This window comes from Tympanuchus pallidicinctus, unplaced genomic scaffold, assembly GCF_026119805.1.
Source record: "Tympanuchus pallidicinctus isolate F22 unplaced genomic scaffold, pur_lepc_1.0 scaffold26, whole genome shotgun sequence".
In the NCBI taxonomy this organism is placed as follows: Eukaryota; Metazoa; Chordata; class Aves; order Galliformes; family Phasianidae; genus Tympanuchus; species Tympanuchus pallidicinctus.
In genome coordinates, this window is record NW_026294743.1 from 11344811 (window position 1) to 11363687 (window position 18877).

General features: G+C 40.0%; 1 protein-coding gene across 6 annotated transcripts in view; it reads right to left on the reverse strand.

Moving 5' to 3' along the window:
- RAPGEF2 (Rap guanine nucleotide exchange factor 2) overlaps positions 1-18877 on the reverse strand; it is a 171397-nt gene that overhangs the window by 72849 nt on the left and 79671 nt on the right. For 3 of the 6 annotated variants that reach the window (XM_052690324.1, XM_052690321.1, XM_052690323.1), the window contains exons 5-7: positions 11163-11238; positions 9038-9205; positions 6419-6436 (exon numbers count right to left, since the gene is read on the reverse strand). In XM_052690324.1, coding sequence (XP_052546284.1) covers positions 6419-6436; positions 9038-9205; positions 11163-11238 — 262 coding nt within the window. Of the gene's footprint in view, positions 1-6418; positions 6437-9037; positions 9206-11162; positions 11316-18877 lie in introns of those variants that run through there. The other 3 variants (XM_052690326.1, XM_052690322.1, XM_052690327.1) reach the window with 2 other exon arrangements.

Sequence of the window (18877 nt, forward strand, 5' to 3'; positions counted from 1 at the left end):
CACTCCATCTTTCAGAGACCTTCAAATGAAATTCTAAGTACCCTTCTCTCACCCCTTTATATTAAGTGAATATTAAATAAATCAGGGAACCAACTACCATCCACTGACAGAGGCCCTATTTTGCAAATTTAATACTGTATTTTTCCCTTGCAATTTTCATCTTGGTCATGTGGATATGCAATAAAGTAAGGCACATCTATCAAACTGGGTCTCTATTGTTTTGTATTGGAAGATTACAAGATTCTTATCTGAAAACATCAGCATGCTTAGTATTAGGATCACCTTTTGTGTCCTGGGAACATTTGCAGACTTAAAAAAAAAAGTTAGTTGCACTGCATGCCTTCATACAGAAATTACAGCATCTGAGAGAAGAATGAACTGCTGGTGAGGAGTGTAACGGAGTCAAGTGAAAAGATGAGGTAAAACATGGTACAATTTTAGCCTCTGCATGCACACACATGCATATACAAATGAAGCAAAACAGCACAGGAGCACTGTCTGTGCAGTTTTTATGCCAGGCACATCAATAATACACGTAACACTGCCAGATGTTCCGGGTGCATGTCAAAACTTTACTGCCTTTGAATTGCCAGATAATTAAGGCTAACTGCTAAAGAATAAACTCCCAAAACTCATTATAAGCATGCAACATAATACTAACACACTAACTAGATCTTACATACAAGATTATTTTTTTTTTTCCTGTTATAGCCAATATCCTTCCATCACAGATCTGTAGACGCCAGGAAATTAAGAAAAAAAAGTTCTCAAGGTAGTTCTAGGAGGATTTAGTTCCTCAGTGACCAGAGTATGGCTACAGGAGCACATTATTAGAATGGTAAGGAAAAGGAAAGAATTTACACGCAAGCCTCGCAGCAAATTCAAAGCAACTACTTCATTGTATGTAGCAGTTAGCTCCCCAAAACTGGGTGTCACGTAAGGCGAAGTACAAGCAAAGAAAACTGCTTCAACACAAGCTAAGACAAGGCTCTCATATAAACATCTGCTGAACAAAGTAATGGCTCAGGATATTTACAATTTGCTTAAAACGTTCATTTTAAACAATCTGAACTCAGAAGCACCTTTAAAAGCTCTCAGAAACAGATTGATGCCAAGCACTAGTAATTTTATCTGTAAGTCACCATGTCAGCACAGCTCACATTACAATGGCTCAGATGCTCGTGAAAATGAGCTGGCCATGCTCTAGAGGGCTAATACCATCACTTCTGCTGTCCATCTCTGCAGAGATGCAAATATCATAGTCTTAACACAGATACAATCTATATCTAGCTCCCATTTCCCTATACACATTTGACATGCAACCATCGCTCCTAAAACAACTGCCAACTAAGATAACATATGTAAGAAATATCTTAAAACACGTAGGGATTCGTTTTGTATTTAAATTGTCCTCAACTCTATTCAAGTTTAAGTAGCAGAAATTCCATATTTGTAATTAATTATACTATGCAATGATCAACTTTGGAAACCTCATTTTCTGCTACACAAATAACATTTCATTTTAACGATCAAAATCACGTTTAGTTGGGTTTTAGTCCTTTGCTCCACATCTCAGAAAAGCAGTATCACATATGACATTAAAAAAGAACACCACAATTCAGTAACAATAGAAAAATCTCATGCTATACCAGAAAATCTTTGCTGCTATTAACCAAAGTATCATGTGTGTGTTCATAAACTATTGTCAACCTCCACAATCTGTAAACAAGACCCAATGTCAGTAATGTATCTAAGCAATGGAATTGGCAGTAAGATTATTGACAGCCCAGTTGCATAAAATACTACATAATTTGAAGTACGTTGCTCTTTGAATTTCCAAATCCAATCACAATTACAAACCCAGTTACATCAGTGTAAGCCCTTCTAAAGGGAATGAAAGAACAGTAAATCCCAATGGATACATGAGTCCTTCAGCAGGGATGATGTAATACACTAAAATAGACATGCTTTGACAGAAGCTGCTAGTTGAGTAAATAGCGCACTGCATGTCATTAATTTTGCATTAGTTTGCCAGCAGATATTTCTAAAAGGAGGAAGATCTAACAATTTTGGTTTGCTGCAGGTCCTGCACAAAATGAAAACAACAGCGTTGCTCATATATTAACAGACTCCTTGCAGAATAAATGAAGGAAGGAAGTTGCACAGTTGTGAGGTTGCATTTTGCCACATAGGGACAGGAAATATTGTCATTACAGCATCATCTGTGGATATAGAATACAATGTGCTAACAAGAATACTTCACAGTAAGGCATATCACAATAACAGCAATAGTGAGATAGTCGAGCAGCATATAATGCTATTGCAGAACAGCATCAGAAAACAAGAGAGGTTACTTTGCTAACAGAATCCTGAGAGTTGGGACCTGTAAAGGTCACCTAGTCCATCTCCCCCCCAATGAACAGATCAGGTTGCCCAGGGCCTTACCTCCACAGCCTCACCTTGAAAGTCTCCAGGGATGGGGCACCCACCACATCTCTGGGCAACCCTTTACACCTCATCACCCTCACTATAAAAGACTTTTTCCTTATGTCCAACTTAAATCTACCCTCATTAAGCATGAAACCGTTTCCCCTTGTTCTATCACCACAGACCCTGCTAAACAGCCTGTCCCCTTCTTTCCTGTAGCTTCCCTTTGGATACCAAAAGGCTGCTGTCAGGTTACCTCGCAGCCTTCTCTTCTCCAGGCTGAGCAGCCCCAGCTCCCTCAACCTGTCCTCACAGGAGAGGCTTTCCATCCCTTGGCTGATTTTTTGGGGCCCTCCCCTGGACACACTCCAACAGGTCCATGTCCCTCCTGTACTGAGGACTCCACACCTGGATGCAGCACTCCAGGTGAGGCCTCACCGGTGCAGGGCAGAGGGGCAGAATCACCTCCCTCGCTGTGTTGGACATGCTTCTTTTGATGCAGCCAGCATGCCATTGGCTTTCTGAGCTGCAAGGGCACAGTGCCGGCTCACGTCCAGCTTCCCATCCATCAGTAGCCCCAGGTCTTTTTTGGCAGGTCTGTACTCAATCCTTTAACCCTCCTAGCTTGTATTGGTAGCGGATGTTGCCTCAAGGCACGTGCAAGTCCTTGCACTTGGATTTGTTGAACCTCATGAGGTTCATCTGGGCCCACTGCTCAAGCCTGCCTGGGTCCCTCTGGACGGCTTCCCATCCTTCTGGTGTGTTGACTGCATCCTAAAGCTTGGAGTCATCAGCAAACTTGCTGAGAGTGCACACAATCCCACTGTCAATGCAATTGAAGATATCAAAAGGTCCTGGCACAGATCCTCGTGGACACCATTTGCCAATCATCTCCATCCAGACATGGAGCCATTGACCACTACTCTCTGGATTCTATCCTGCAGCCAGTTTCTCGTCCACTGAACAGTCCACCCATCAAATCCATTTCTTTCCATCTTGGAGAGAAGGATGTTGTGGGGCACCGTGTCAAAGGCCATATTGAAGTCAAGACAGATGACATTGGTGGCTCTTCCCTTGCTCACTGAAGCAAGGACACCATCATAAAAGGCCACTAGGTTGATCAAGCAGGATTCGACCTCAGTGAAGCCATACTGGGTCTCCCTTATCAGCTCCCTGCTTTTCATATGCCTTAGCATAGATTCCAAGAGAATCTGCTCCATGATCTTTCCCAGCACAGTGGTGAGACTAACAGGTTGGTAGCTCCCAGAGTCATCCAGTCATTTGAAGTAAATTTTAATTGCAAGAGGATTTAGGATGTAGGAAAGCAAGGCTCCTACAATTTTTTCACTTGCTCCTGACTTTCAAAATGAGCAAGTTCTAATACTTAAACAAGTCAAAAAAGCCACCTTATTTTCACATACTTTTTTCAGGAGAGCCATGACTACCAATGAGACTCTCCCAGAACAGAAACGGTTTCATTCCCAGCCCTCCTCGTTCAAATTTTCAGTCACTCCATTCAAAAAACTCCCAAAGGACAATACTTGTCTGCCTGTAATGCTATCAGTGGGATGAATGGCCCCAAAGCACACAGCGTGTGAGGATGAAATTATTATTTTGGTATTATTACAAAATTAATTGTAACCTGAGGGAAAAGCAGAGGTTATCATTGGGCTCACACCCACTGCTCTTTTCCTTCCAACATTCAGGGCGTAAGTAGATTGCCTCTGGTGAACCTCAAGCCAAGTAGGATAAGAAAGCCTCCCGAAGGCAGCAGGAATCGTGCTGGGCTTCAGCAGGCAGCTTTAACAAGTCTGCTTCAAGATGCACCAGCAGCAATTTTCATCAAGATATTAAATAACCCAAACCCTCTCAGATTATCACGGAGAGGAAAAAAAACCACATGCTACACGTTTGGTTCAGGGCTGGTGCTTCAGCATTTTATCTATGGATCTACCAAAACTACTTCTACAGCTCTATTTTGAAGTGTCAAAAAGAAAAAAAGTCAGTCTAAAGCAGGAAAACTGAACCATTTCTCAGAAGGTAGAGCCCACGTTCTTTTCAGTCACACACAACAAAGGCTAATAACCAAGTTAAATCATCTTCAGGATAGATGCAAGCTAAAGACAATTTATGTTTTAAGTTAAAATTTGATTTCTAATACTAAGTCATGAGGTATTAATTCTAGTTAAAGACAGTTTCAGACACCACGAGAACAAATAAAAATTATTTTCTATCAAAAAAACCTGTACAACATTTCCCAAAATTAAATAAAAGTAGCTGAGCCTCACCTTATCAGAACAAATTCTTTCTACTGAGCTAAAACTGGTGGAGAAAAGGATGCCATTTTATTTCCACAAGCTAACAAGTTGTTGTTGCTTTTACCTGAGGAACCATGTTCCAAAATTAACACACCTTTGTACAATATTCCAACATTAGATATTATTTCAAACGGTCCTTAAAGCCAACTGCTTTCAGACTTGCTCAGACACCAGCACAAGTATTTGCCTGGAACTGCTCAGTCTGCAGAAGTACTTTGAAAAGGTGCCAGTCCAGAGCTCAGCGCTGCGTTCCTTAATGCCAACAACACTCAAACACCCATCAGAAATTCACAACTACAACAACAAGCTGGTGTCTTCTGCTGCTATGATGATGTTACAGCGGGCCCAGCAGATGCATCAAAGTACTACTGACGTGCTGATCATTAGTGATAGGACCAGAGGGAATGGTTTCAAGCTACGGCAGGGGAGATTCAGGCTGGACATGAGGAAGAATTGCTGTTCAAAAAGAGTGGTCAGGCACTGCAATGGATGCCCAGGGAGGTGGTGGAGTCGCCGAGCCTGGGGGTGTTCAAGGAAAGGCTGGATGTTGTGTTGAGGGACATGGTTTAGTGGGAGCTATTGGGAATAGGTGAACGGTTGGACTGGGTGATCTTTGAGGTCTTTTCCAACCTTGGTGATTCTACGATTCTACTTAGCGCAAGTTATCAAAACATTGTGAAGTATCCAAAATTCATTCCATCATTTGAGGACCAAACTATCACTCTTTGCCGTAACATTTCATTATCATACGTCACCCAGGATTCACAAACCCACTAAAAAATTGGTGAGACCTGTTCTCCAGATAAAGAGCTAGCTTCCTGGAAGGTACCACACTTACTGAAGAAAGAATTCCAGCACACAAGTCAGTTGAGACACTGAACAGTTTGATGAGACTCATTCTTAGCAAATACTGGATTTGCTCACTTTGACACTGGCAAAGTCAACTCATGCGCCAAAGGCAGCACTCAGGTCTTCAAATTACTGTATCTGCATTTGAGATCTGATGACAGCCAAAACTTCTTTATTTTTGGTGTCATTCTGTGATACTTGACTCACGTGAGCAAACTTTCCTCCCTACCTAGCAAGCCCAGTCCTTCAGCCTTTCAAATAATACATCTCACAAAAAAAATACATCTCACAAAACCTACAAAAAAAACCCAAAAAACAAAACCAAGCTCACAGAATCCAACTGCTTTTCACAAGATCAGTGCACACCACCAGGAAAGATGTGCAAAAGGCACTCTTCCAAGTGCTTATCCTTGCTCCTCATCTTGTCATATTCCATGTCACTCTTCTAGTGACAAAGGTGGAAAACAACTACAAGAGTCCTTATTTTTGGAATCAAGAATCAAAGATTCAGGCCCACGTGACAGAAAAGGTGCATTAGTAAAATCTCTATCAATAACTACATGTTTTAATTTTTTCCCCTTTGATTCATCAATCTGCTTTCTCTAAATCACAAGGCATGAAAGCAATGAAGAAAGGTCAATCAGGCTGGGCAAGAGTCATCAAACTCCACATTCACATTAGTATTTTGAACATAATAGCAAGACTGTTCAAGTGTCAGAGCAAAGGCTAGGACTTTCAGTTCGAGCACTGCATCAGCATTATCACATCACACTGCAAACCCACAAGTACATCGTTAGTGGACCATACACAGTAAGTTACAATACCTGAGGTTTAGTGCATTCCTGTGAGCCAAAATGAAATGAATGCCATATAGGAGGAAAGGAAAAGATGAACGTTATCAGACATGCCATAGTACATTCCACAGCTATGAAGATAATGTTAAAATTATGTTAATGAGGGTCCACTCTCTACTACATTTTGGCTTAATGTGCAGAAAGTCATGCCACAGCTAAGAGCACTGCATTTAAGTTTGTGAAAAGCACAGCCATGCATTTAAGATAGCTTCGTATTTCCCTCTACATTTCCATAAAACTTCCCTCAGAAAACAGTTTGGACTTCCTGAAGTATTGGAAACACAGCCTTAGTGATTTATCAACCAAAATTTGTAGTACGTGATAAATTAGAGTTTGAATTAAGAGAAAAATTAAGCAATTATACAGTTAGTACATTTAGTAACGATTTTGAGGATGCTACCAAAGCAGCTCTATTATTTTAAACATCATGCATCTAACACCTGAACAAGATTCTATCCACAACGAAGAGCAAATTTCAAAACAAATGCATTGCATTCAGTCATTTTCAACGCCTTTAACATTATTTATGCAGTGTTTGTACGTCTACTTCTATTTATTTTAAATGCTGCTCACTGTTCATTCCTAAGTGGAGCCAAAGATGAGACCCTGACTAATAAGCCCTTAAGGTCTGTGCTGCAATATGCTCTGAATTCCTGTGTTGTTGTTTTTTGATCCATAATTTCTTTAGTTGAATTGTCAAGAAATTAACACTAACAAAAAATGAGCTATCAGGGGATAGAAAATAGGGAGAAGAGACAGAGCAGTCTTTAAGATGCGTGTTTGAAGCAATAGAAAAGTTATTGGCAAGAGACGGGAGAGCATTACACAAGATCACTAAATGCTATGAAAATAGGAAGGAATAGAGAACATGGAGACAGAGCCTTCACTACACTGTAAAACTCATTTGAGTTCTGTTTGACTCACTGTTTGCTTTGAGAAATATAAAGTCACTCATACACATCATATTACTTTTCAAAGCAACATTTTACTGCAATTATTGCAGATTTTACAGTTTATTTGGTAATCTCTTCCAAATCAAGAAGAAATCCCTCTCGCAATGAGTTTACCAGCACATACACAAAATCATTATGAACACAACAAAAGCGGTGCAAAATAGGCTTTTGCTCTCACTGCCAAAGTTGAACTTAGAAAAACTCACTATGTATACCTAAAGTAGTACAAAACAGGCACAGACCTATGAATGCAAATGGCATTGCATATTATCTAATTATTATCCTATGTATTGAATAAAAATCACCCCAGAATGGTTTGCTGGGCTCACTGTAAACATCAAGATCAACAGAAAAAATTCTTCCTGTGCTCCTAAGTCCTATGAAGTACATTTCTGCATTTTCATTTGCCAAGAATAAAATCAGTAAACTGCTTCCTCTTCAAATCTAGTGAACTGGTTCAAATCATATTAAATTCAGAGGCAATTAAAACTGCACTGAAAATTAAACCATTGAAAACTGCTGTATAAACAAAAAACCAAATTGTTGGCATAAGTAATTATTCAACTTATGAGGAAAAGCCTGTATAATCAACAAGAGATGTAACCAAACATCTACACACTTAGAGACACACATTGAATACGCTGTGAACGGCCAAAGAAATCGAAGGATAAGGATAAAGGCAAAAAAAGGAAGAAGCCTACAGCTCTGCATTGGACCAAAGATGGCTATTTTAAAAGCTAAAGCTCTAATCCTGCACATTTATCTGCACGTGGTTTACACTGTGCAAAACTCAGCCAAATGAACTCACCAAGACTGAATATGCACAAAGTTACTTGCATCCAGGCCTGTATGGTTTTTGCAGATTTGAAGGCTTGAGCAATCAAGCGTGAGCCAAAGACAAACAGCTTTGCCAGTATTTTGGTTACAGTTGAAATCAATACAAACATTAATCTCAGAGACCTTTCCCCAGTTTAAAAGGCACATAACAAAACCTTCTGTAGAATACAATTTAATTACTATTTTGATCCCAGGAGAAAGTCCATAAGCTTTCAACATGTAAGATTATCCAATAAAAAGAAATCAAGTGAAATGACCAAACGATCTCCCTAATGAAGGGCAGAACACATAGCTCACTGAAACTCATGTATGTGAAGGGCTCGATGCAGATATCAATGAAGAGTAATTTGACATCTAAGCTCTAGATTCCAAGAAGAAACAACAGAATTAAGCCAAGAATCTGGCCTACTACAATGCAGTCCAGTCTTTTTTCTGGAACAGCAGTTATCATGCATGTGGATGAGTGCTTCACCAAGTTACCAAGACATTAAACCCCCTGCACTGTAATCTAATATCAAATAGAAATTAGAGCAGGTTTTTCCCCACAACTTCACATAGTAATGACTCCAACACTAAGAAATAATAGCTGACATTCACAGTCAGAAACCATGCTTTCAACCATGAGCTAAAAGGGAAGTTGCACACACTCACCTACTGATAGAAGCAAATTCACCTTACGTTAAGGGGAAACTCCTCCCCTGCAGAAACACGCAGTTTAAAGATGCCAACACATTCAGACATGTTGATTTTTACATTTAGCACTGTTTCTGTTGTTGTGAAACAAATGCAGGCAGCTTACCGTATGGTAGCCTCTGGGCAGAGGTGGCTTCCCCACGGGATAAGGATCAACAGTATCAATAATTGTTTGTCGCTCCCCTTTTTGGTTGATTTTCCTAAACCTCCTTCGAGATTGCCTGTGAGAAGCTTGACGCTGAAAATATTCTTCATTTTCATCCATATAATCAACCTATAATAGATTCAAGGAAGCATCATTTCCCATAAGAAATAAAAACGCTTTTGCATGTTAGAAATACAACTAATTCTAGTTCAAAATCAGCAGTCAGCTGTGAATTTCCTGCACTTTCAGCACTACAAAGAGTGAAGGCATTAAAAAAAAAAAATAGAAATCAAATGCCCAGAGAGATAATAAAGAAATATAGCTATGAATGGAAGTAACGAGTATCAATACTTCTTTCAAAAATGCTGTCTCCATCTGCTGTCTTCTCAGTTCTTTTTCTCGCATTGAAACTGCTGAAGACATTATTAAAAAACTTGTATAGGAGAGTACTTGGTAGTTTTCCTACTGACTTCTCTTTGACGCTGTAGATCTTTCCTAACCAACCTAAGGCAAAAGCTTTGCTTTTCAATAAGCAGCACTGCTTGTTATTATTTACTTCTATATTTCGAAGAGCATAAAATACATTTTCTAACAGATTGGATTAATATAAAAACAAATTCAAAACAATAGCAGGGAGAATAAAGATACCTATTAGGTTTATCCTAATAAGAGGCTAAAGTAAAGCTCCTTGGTTTCAGATCCTTCGTCATCCTAAATCACTAAACAACAGCACAGTGCAAAGAAAAATATTTCAACTAAGAACTCTGGCTTTCCTGAAAGAACACTGTTTTTTTTTAGTAATTTGGCTAAGAGTCAACATCCCTTCTATGTTCACCCTATCAACAGAAACACTACTCTACACCAACAGGGCAACAAGAGAAAGCTTTTCATTACTGGCCATACATGGGGATTCAGTTAATCCATTCTTCAACTGATTTGAACATGCCAGGGATAAAGGTAGAGGTGCAGAGAAGGGATTACCAGGCACCTAGCAAGGGCCCTCTGTATTTCTCAGTAAGGAAAATAAATATTAGACAAACACTCCCAAGGATTTGCAGCAAATCAGTCAGAAGTGTCACGTGCTAGCCAGCTCACATCACTGAACGTAGCTTCCAGTGTACAAGGGGTGAGCACAGTTTACCTGGTTTACCAGCTGGTGACCCTGCCTGTCCAGAACTTGACTTCTATTTTCCTTACGCCTACATTTCAAATGTGCCTATGCTTCCCAAAAACTTATCAGGGTAGAAATGGCCAAGACAGACAGATGCTCATACAACCAACTGAGCTACACCCCAGCAGAGAACATTGGGACCATGCATCCTTTCCTGAACTTGTGGTCAGACGCCAGTGACACAAACAGGTGAGATAAATCATGGGGCTGGCGCAGGGCATCAGCAGTGGGCTGCTGCTGAGGAGCTGCTTCTAAGTAAGGGAGAATTGCAGAGAGCTTCAGGGCCAAGGAAAAAGCAATCAGCATGTCTTACTCATGCCTTCCATTTCCGTACTGAATTAGCTTCATAAGACAGGTTTCTCAAGTAGAAATAGGAGAGGTGACCACTTGTTCAGACGATGCACCCTCATGTGACAGCTAAAAACTTGTGTGCCTATGAAGCCTAAAAAATGATGCTGTTCTACAACAGACACCACCGACAGAACGACTTGCACGTAGAAAAGCTGACAGTACTTCATAATTTTCAAACTGATACTTAAAACCTGATAGCTGAAAATACATTTCATTTAATCAAACAATTACTTAAACGAGCCTGAGATTAATACTTTAAAGTACTTACGCTTTAAGTAAAGCAGCTGCTAACTACATATATGTATTCTGCTATTCTGCTAACACAAGCAAAAGTTGTAGGGTTGCAAGGAAACTGCAACAGCATAAAAAGATGCCTCTCACTTAAGCATGGTATGCAAAAAAAGTAAAGTTATGTGTGACATCTTGTATTTATAAATGCTAACGTGCAAACAGATCTCAACATGTTTTATTGAAAACTGAAGTGCTTATCAAGGCTGGTCTGTAAAATAAAGCTCTATTCTGAAAAAGAAAAAAATTGAAGAAATGGAATGAAAATATTCTTACCACAATCATTTCAGAAGGCTCTAAAACAATGCATTCACAGCCACGCCTGAAGCTTCCTGCAGAACGCTTGCCAAAACTGAAGAACAAAAATACGTCCATCAGAACAAAAGTCAGATCCATAATAAAATCCATAAGCATTTTTACATTCTACCCAGCTCTTATAAAGCACAGAAGAATACATACATCCCTATTCACAACGTAACAGTTTCATGCACATGGCCTCCTACACATAGCTGCTACCCGCTGACACCAGGAGCAGTGTATTTCTGATTCACATAGTTTACTGAGAGTAACTGCCAAATAATTCCATTAGCACTAAAACAAATGTCAGTCGAGCACAGGGTACTTAAGATGCATGGCTGATTCTGAGCTACATCGGAGTTTGATCTAGTATCTTCTTCTGGCATTACAGTATTAAGTTACTTAAACCATCTGCATTTCTGTAAAGAAAGCTAACTAGCATGTAAAGGAAAGAATAAAAAGACTGATCAACTTCAATGAGCTTTTTTGTTTGGGTTTGGTTTTTAAGTCAAAAAAAATTCATGAAGTACTCTGAATGCAAGAGTATTCCCAAACTGAACAGATAAAGGCAAAAGCTTGTTCTGCTTTCCATTACATATTCCCACATTAGCACAACAATTAAGAAGGATAATATTTTTGCTTCCTATAGGATAAAACAAAATAGCAATTCTAGTTTCTATTTCTGAAGTGCTGGCCTGTATTAAATAAGTGTGTTCCTGCAGGCTCAAGTGCAAAGAATCAGGGAAAAGCAGCAGCAGAGGTGCAGCATAGAGACACAGTACATAATTCAGTGAAACACAATACAAGCCTTCCTATGCTTAGATATGCAGTCCAGGTGGAAGGAAAAAACAGCTGAAGATGGTTTCTGAGGTGTGTCCTGCCCTCTACCCATCCCCATCTGGTTAGCTCCTATTTAGACCTGACCTTTGCTGTTGCAAACAGGACAACGGGAGCTGTGGTAACTCTGGACTCACCCTGCAGCCTTTTCTAGCAAGCCTGCTCTAACATCCATCTCCCACAGGTTAATGTAATCATTTGGCCTTTTTGTTTCTGCAGTATTGGGCTCAAGAAAGCATGGAAAGCCTTGCCTTGACCTTATCTCCATGCAGCCAAGCTATTTGCAAGGCACTGGGCTTCCAAATGTTCCTCAGGCTTTTCAAAAGCCATCTTTGTTTCCTCAAATTCTCTTATATCCAGCATGGAAAAGAATATGGATACGTCTGTGTATACACACATTTCTCCATGCACAAATAAATGAGAACACACGCAAAAATAAAAGGCACAGGAAAAGGGGTTGAAGAACTTCAGAAGGCCGCTATTAAGGAAGCTTAAGAAAACCAAATCAGACTAAAAAAGATTGCAAGATCTACAATTTAAGCACTTATGGAATATGTAGGCACAGGGACACAAGCAGAGTTGGTGAAAAGTACCTTTTTAAAAAGCATTTTCTAATAAGCAAACTTCAGAAGCTCATATACCAATGTGAACAGCATGTCTAGCCAGTTTAGATCTGCTCTGCTGTCCTGCCTGGCGATTAGCAGAAATGAACAATTTAACTTGCTACCCCAAAGGCTAATCTCTTAACAACAGCACGTTATAGCTCCAAAAGAAGGCAGTCACATATTGAAAAGAAATGCCAGCTGTGCTTATTCATCAAAAAAATAATCGTGTTTAATGGTACACGGGACTTCGACAATAGAAAAAATTTTCCAGAATACTAAGCCTCTTGAAAAGAAACATGCAATAAAGAAATCTCTCAACAAAATGCATATTTTCCTAGAGGCAAACACATGCTTCCCTCTACAGCCCTGCGACAAACCACAGGGTGCTTCACTCTGCTGCGCCCTCCTGACTTTTGACAGAATTTCAACTCTTAAAGGTACAGGAAAATGAAGCTGTATCTCGATTCATTAGACCACTGAAGAAGTGACAAACTTATTTTCTTGGCCAGTAACCTGATGCGAGGCACAGTGCTTCCTTAAAATCTTGCATTTATCAGAGCACACAATCCTTGAACAAAGACGCCAAGTCACTTCAAGTTATAAACAAACCTAATCTTCATTCAGTATTGCATTTATGACAGCAAGTAAATCAAGGCCAAAAAATGCAATGATATTTTCAAGTGTTGCAGTTCTCTCCTCAGATGTGCCATTGCAACTGAACCTCCTGACCTCCAATCTGCTACTGAAAGCACATTATCAGCAAGGAGCTCAGGTAATCAGTGAGAAGGAGGAGCCCACTGCTTCTACACATGCTCAGCTATGACCAGCTCTGATGGTGGTGCAACATTTGCATGCTACCTGTACCAGAGCCACAGGGAGCGAGAGGATGGTCCAACCCCAGTATCTAGTCTAAACCTACCCTCTTTTTTACCCTCCAGTTTAAAACCATTTCTGGTTGGACCATCCTCTCGCTACCTGCCCTTATAAAAGGGCAGCTTTCCTGTAGCCACTCCTCATTTGATGAACTACACACATAGTCATACAAATGTGTGCTGGCACACAACTGACAAACAAATGAAATCTGAAGGCACCGCCAATCCCACTGATTCAATTCAGAAGGCCAACATCAAAATCAAGAAGTTTTCTTATTTATTTTTTTTTTAATATCAAAATTAATTTATCAGTGCTCAATACAAGAGCAAAAAGTAAAGACTAAAAAAGGACACTTTCTCTGCTCCAAAACCTCTGCTAAACTAACTAGCCACCAGGTAGAGGAAAACACCAAACAAACTTGATTTAATTGAACAAAAATAAGTTGTTTGAAATATTAGTAAGAACCAGAAAGAACCAAATAACCAGCACATAATACAGCCCATTCACCGAGCTAATCAACGAGCGCAAGCCGTGCAGCTTCTACAAAACACCAGAGGAATGGTTTGAGTTGGAAGGGACCTGTAAGATCATCTAGATCCAACCCCCCTGCTACAGGCAGGGACATCTCCCTGTAGATCAGGCTGCTCACAGCCAACCAGGTTGGACCAGTCAGGTACTGGAAGGCCACTATAAGTGCCCCCTACAGCCCTCCCCTCTCTGACTGAAGAGCCCCAACTCTCCAGCCTGTCCTCGTATGAGAGCATCATCCCTGGGATCACACTCCAGGTCTAAGAAACTCATTAGGTTTTCCTCCCAGCACGGAGCTCCACCTGCAGAGTCAAATGTCAGCCCCTGGAGGACTCAACATTACCTTCAGAACAGCAGCCCTGTTTCAGTAACTTTTGCTCAATACTTGTTTTTCCCAGATTTTGATGCTAGACCAGACTTAGATAAAATGAGTGTGACTACCCAGATTTATCACAAAATACGCAGTCTGTGAGAGCACTGGCTGGGTAATGCAAAATATAGAAAGCCCTTCCTAGCTGATTTGCAAGGTCTAGGGATTTGACAAAGGTATTCCTTTCCTTACTGTAATGTGAAATAAGGTTATGGATAATCAATTTCACCAGAGATCTTAAGATTACACCACATTTTTATGTTTAAAATGCAGTAGAGAATTTTGCATCATCTGCACGCTGCATTTGGTTCTATCACTCCTTAGTCATTTCATTCCAGCATGCCTTGTTGCATAAAGATAAAATCCTCTTCTCCTACCTAACCCTTACTAATTTCAGCTCCTACAAATAACCCGTTTGCAGCTAAGTCCACAATGCTGAGAGAATCCCAGCTTTGCAACAATATTCCTTCTATCAGTGATGTGCATGAGAATTACACCCAAGCTAAGGCACTTTAAAAGCTATCTTTGTGCTGGTGGCTGTCACTGGGGGATGCAGAGGTTAACAGTAATGCAGACAGCCAAGAGACTGCTGGGTTAGGATGTTGCTGCCCCACCTAAATTCCCCAAAGAACCTTGTTTTACAGCAGTTCTTCCAACACTTCTTTGCTGCTACGATACGAATTCTGACTCGGGGCCTCTTGAGTGTTAAACCTCACAGATGCTCTCCTCAGTACCTGTCCTGGAGGCAATTTTGCTTCTGAAGTCCTTTTGTATCACAGTTCCTTTTTTTTTTCCCCCCCCATAAAGCTACCGGATGCATGATGTGAATATAAATCTACATTAAAAAAAAAAGCCCTTTAAAATATACCAAACTATTTTATTTGCAGGAAATTTTAACACTTTATAGTAAGTCCTGGCATAACGATTTTGAAATCAGAAGATAAAAATGTATGTATATTCTTCCCAAGCAACACTTCCTAACTATAATATTTCCTAAAACAATTGGTGGAAAAGAAAGCAATTGGTGGACAATTGGTGACCAAGAAAAGTCTTGACTTGACTATTCAAAGGCATCACCTCCAAATAAATTCACTGTTACAAACATTTTGCTCGCTATTTATCTATATAAATATAAAAGCAGGTGTTCTAATCCATGGAAGTCATCTACAACTTTATTTCCACTGTCATGAATTCTGAAACTGAGCTCACGCTGTGGATGATACTTCCCTTCTCTGTAAATATATATATATATATATCTCAACTATTTCTGTTTAACTCATATACACCCATACAAGGGACTGATGTATTGCAGTTTACAATGTTCTGGTTAATGGAAGAAACCTAAGTGAAAACTAAGGGTTTCTATATCCCCAGTTAGGGTTTGTTTTGTTATTTTTTTAAATGAAAATTGAAAATGTCAAGTCTTTATGATAACTAAATTACAATTAATGCAAAAAAGCCGGTGACTGAAAGCAAAATGAGAATGACTTGAGGTTAAACAAATAATTAAAAATAAGAAGTACTTTCAACCAAGTAATTTTTATAAGCACTTACATGTAATAGAATATACACAACTGTAGTTTTGCTCTTTTTATCGAAGCTTAATTTTCTGTTACATTTACCACCTTGCAGTAGCTTAAACTAATTAATTCATGTATGAATGTAGTGGTACCAAGATGACATTTAAGTCTTAGAGAGAAAGCTCCACAAAGCACGGGCAGTTGGATGCATCTGTAAATGCAATATTCAGAGCCAAGCTGCTGCTTTAGAACAAACTCTAATTAATTGCCATTTCCTCTAATCCAGAAAGCATATTCCATTCAGACATGTTCCAACACAATGAAAAATACAGGCAGATCTTCCTTGCTTCTAGAGTTCACCAAAATTCCTGTGGTAGGTACATGCAAGCAATTATGTGCCATATTAATTGTTTGGCTTATTTTCTTTACCTAGATGTACAAAATATTGGAAGAGCAGGCAGTAATTTATGCCAAAACCCCAGCAACCAGATATTCAAACACCTCATTTCTTCTCAAGTTTTCAAACACGACACACAAATATGCCCATGGTGTCAGATCACTGCTTTGCAATATTTACCAGCGCAGGGTATCTCAGTGTGGAGATTAAAATAAATGCCTTCCCACCCCCCACCTTCCCTGAAACTAATCCTTCTCTCTTCCAGTCTGCACCTGAATAAATCTGTACACAGAAGGCAAAATGTGTAGTGTGGTTCAGTTGCCCATGCTTTTAATGTCTGCATCATAAAAACACATCTCTAGCTACGCAAATCAGTGCTGTCCAACTATTTCTGAGACAAATCACACTGCTCACTTGACATCCAGATTGAGGAAAATCACAGAAAACCACCCAAATGAAATACACAAGGATCGTGCTAATTATCTTCAGAACATGAACTAGACAGAAAAAACAATGGGGACTCTATTTTCTATCTGTCTCTTAGGGAGGAGGCAATAAGGGATACAGTCGAGTTCTCCCACTTCTTCTTTCCCCCTCCCCCAGACATCACTTCTTGCTTTGATATGCCCAGATTTTAAAAGGAAAAAGGGAGTCCTCCTTTAGTGGCTAATCTTCTAATTCTCATCTTGCTACTTTCAGCTTTGTTTCACATCAACAAGCTGGATGACGTGAAACTCAGATCACTCCTCCACCCAAGTCTCCCTTGACAGGGATGAAGGGCAAAAAGAAGTTCCTACTAGGAAGGGCACGTAGACATGCCAGCCATCCCTAGGGAAGAGCTTAAGTGTTCTGAAGAAAACTAAATTTGGCATGGCCAGCTTCTGACCCCTTGGATAAAAGGCAGAACCCTTCATGCATGCAGAGCAGCTCTAATGCGAGCAGCGCTGCGGAGGATGCACGGGGGGAAGGTAGCAGCAGGCTGCCTGGGTTAAAACTGCATGCTGAAAACCATGAAAGCAGGGATTTGACCACTGCAAGTCAGAGGCTTGTTACCAGAATTCAAACTGTACAATATAGGCTGACATCTCTGATTCTCGTTACATTTAATGCCTTAGAAAAAGCGAGCATGCAAGAGAAGCCCCAAGTTGCTCTGCCTTGTGCTAAATACTACTTCAAATTAAAATGTGACAGTCGTCTGCGTATCAAAATAAGAGGTTTTTGTGTTGTTTTTAAACCTCCTCTATTCTCACATTATATTTATGATTGTTTTCAGCAAAAGCAAACAGCTCCTCTAAAGATTCACTTTCCAGGTGAGAGGAAAATTGAGATGTCAGCAACTGGATTGAATTGAAAAGGCATTTGCAGACCTGTCTCTCCTTTGAAATTCTGAGACGTGAGCTCACTAAACACCATGGATAAGGATGATTAGACTTACCCAGTGTCATATGATAGCTTAGGTGTTTACACTCTCAGAGTCAACAGCTCCAATATCAGGGAAAGAAGTTGCTTATAAAGCCAAAGCTAAGTGGTGGGGGGGGGGGAAGCTCAAAAGGGAAAAGCTTAAAACCACACCACTGCAGCTCCCTGCTCGACTTGCAACCTAAATCACTATCTGTGAGCTAATAAGAACGATGGCACCCAGGTCAGATGCCATCCTACTACAGCAGAAGGATGCCGAGCAAGGATGAATCCAGCAAGTCCTGCAGAGAATGCCCAACAACAGCCAGGCTGCATGAAGGATAGTAATACCACAAGGGCATATGCTTTGGGCATAGTAATGCTTTAGCTAATTCCCACTGAAACTGCATTGAAATTGATCTGCACCAGCTGAAAGGTGTACCAGGTTCCTTCAGTGTTTTGAATGCATTCGGTCAGCACCCTTACAGATAACAGATCACAGTATTTTATCTCCATCATTATAAGCACTCCCTTATTTCTCATGCACACACAACCCAGATCTGGGTAAGATTAACCTACTAACATACAGCACATGCACTTCAAAAGAAGTTCCTAAAAGCCCACAGAGAATAATTTGAAGCTGGCTGGATTCTGGATGTTTCCTTCCAGAGAAAGGCCATTCAGCCAGTCCTCAAAATATATATGCCTGCCATTTGTTTTTCTTTTAGAAAAGATTAATATTTTTGAAGTTGGTCTCATTTTTAAATTCCACCTCGTTCTTAGACTGAACATGGCTGTGAGCCTGACTGCTTCATTTCACGTTAAAAAAATTACATCAAGTTTCAGATCTGTTGCTTTTCACTTTAACTTTCTAAAAGTTGAAGTTGAAAAATGGTCAAAAAGCCAGTCTGAAATTCCCTGAAGTGTTGCATATATTGTTTCACAAGCATACTGCAGATGATGGCAGGTGCCCAGGGCCCTTATAGCAGCAGGTAATCCCAAATACATCTCAGACTGGAATAGCACTTAATTCTTTATGACCATTTCAGATATACTAAGAGCAGAAATGAGCTTATAAGCTTTCCCCGTGATATTCACTACCTGCATTTAGACTGCAGGTACACAAATATGTAAATAAAAATGGAAAGAAGAAGTAATGAAAACAA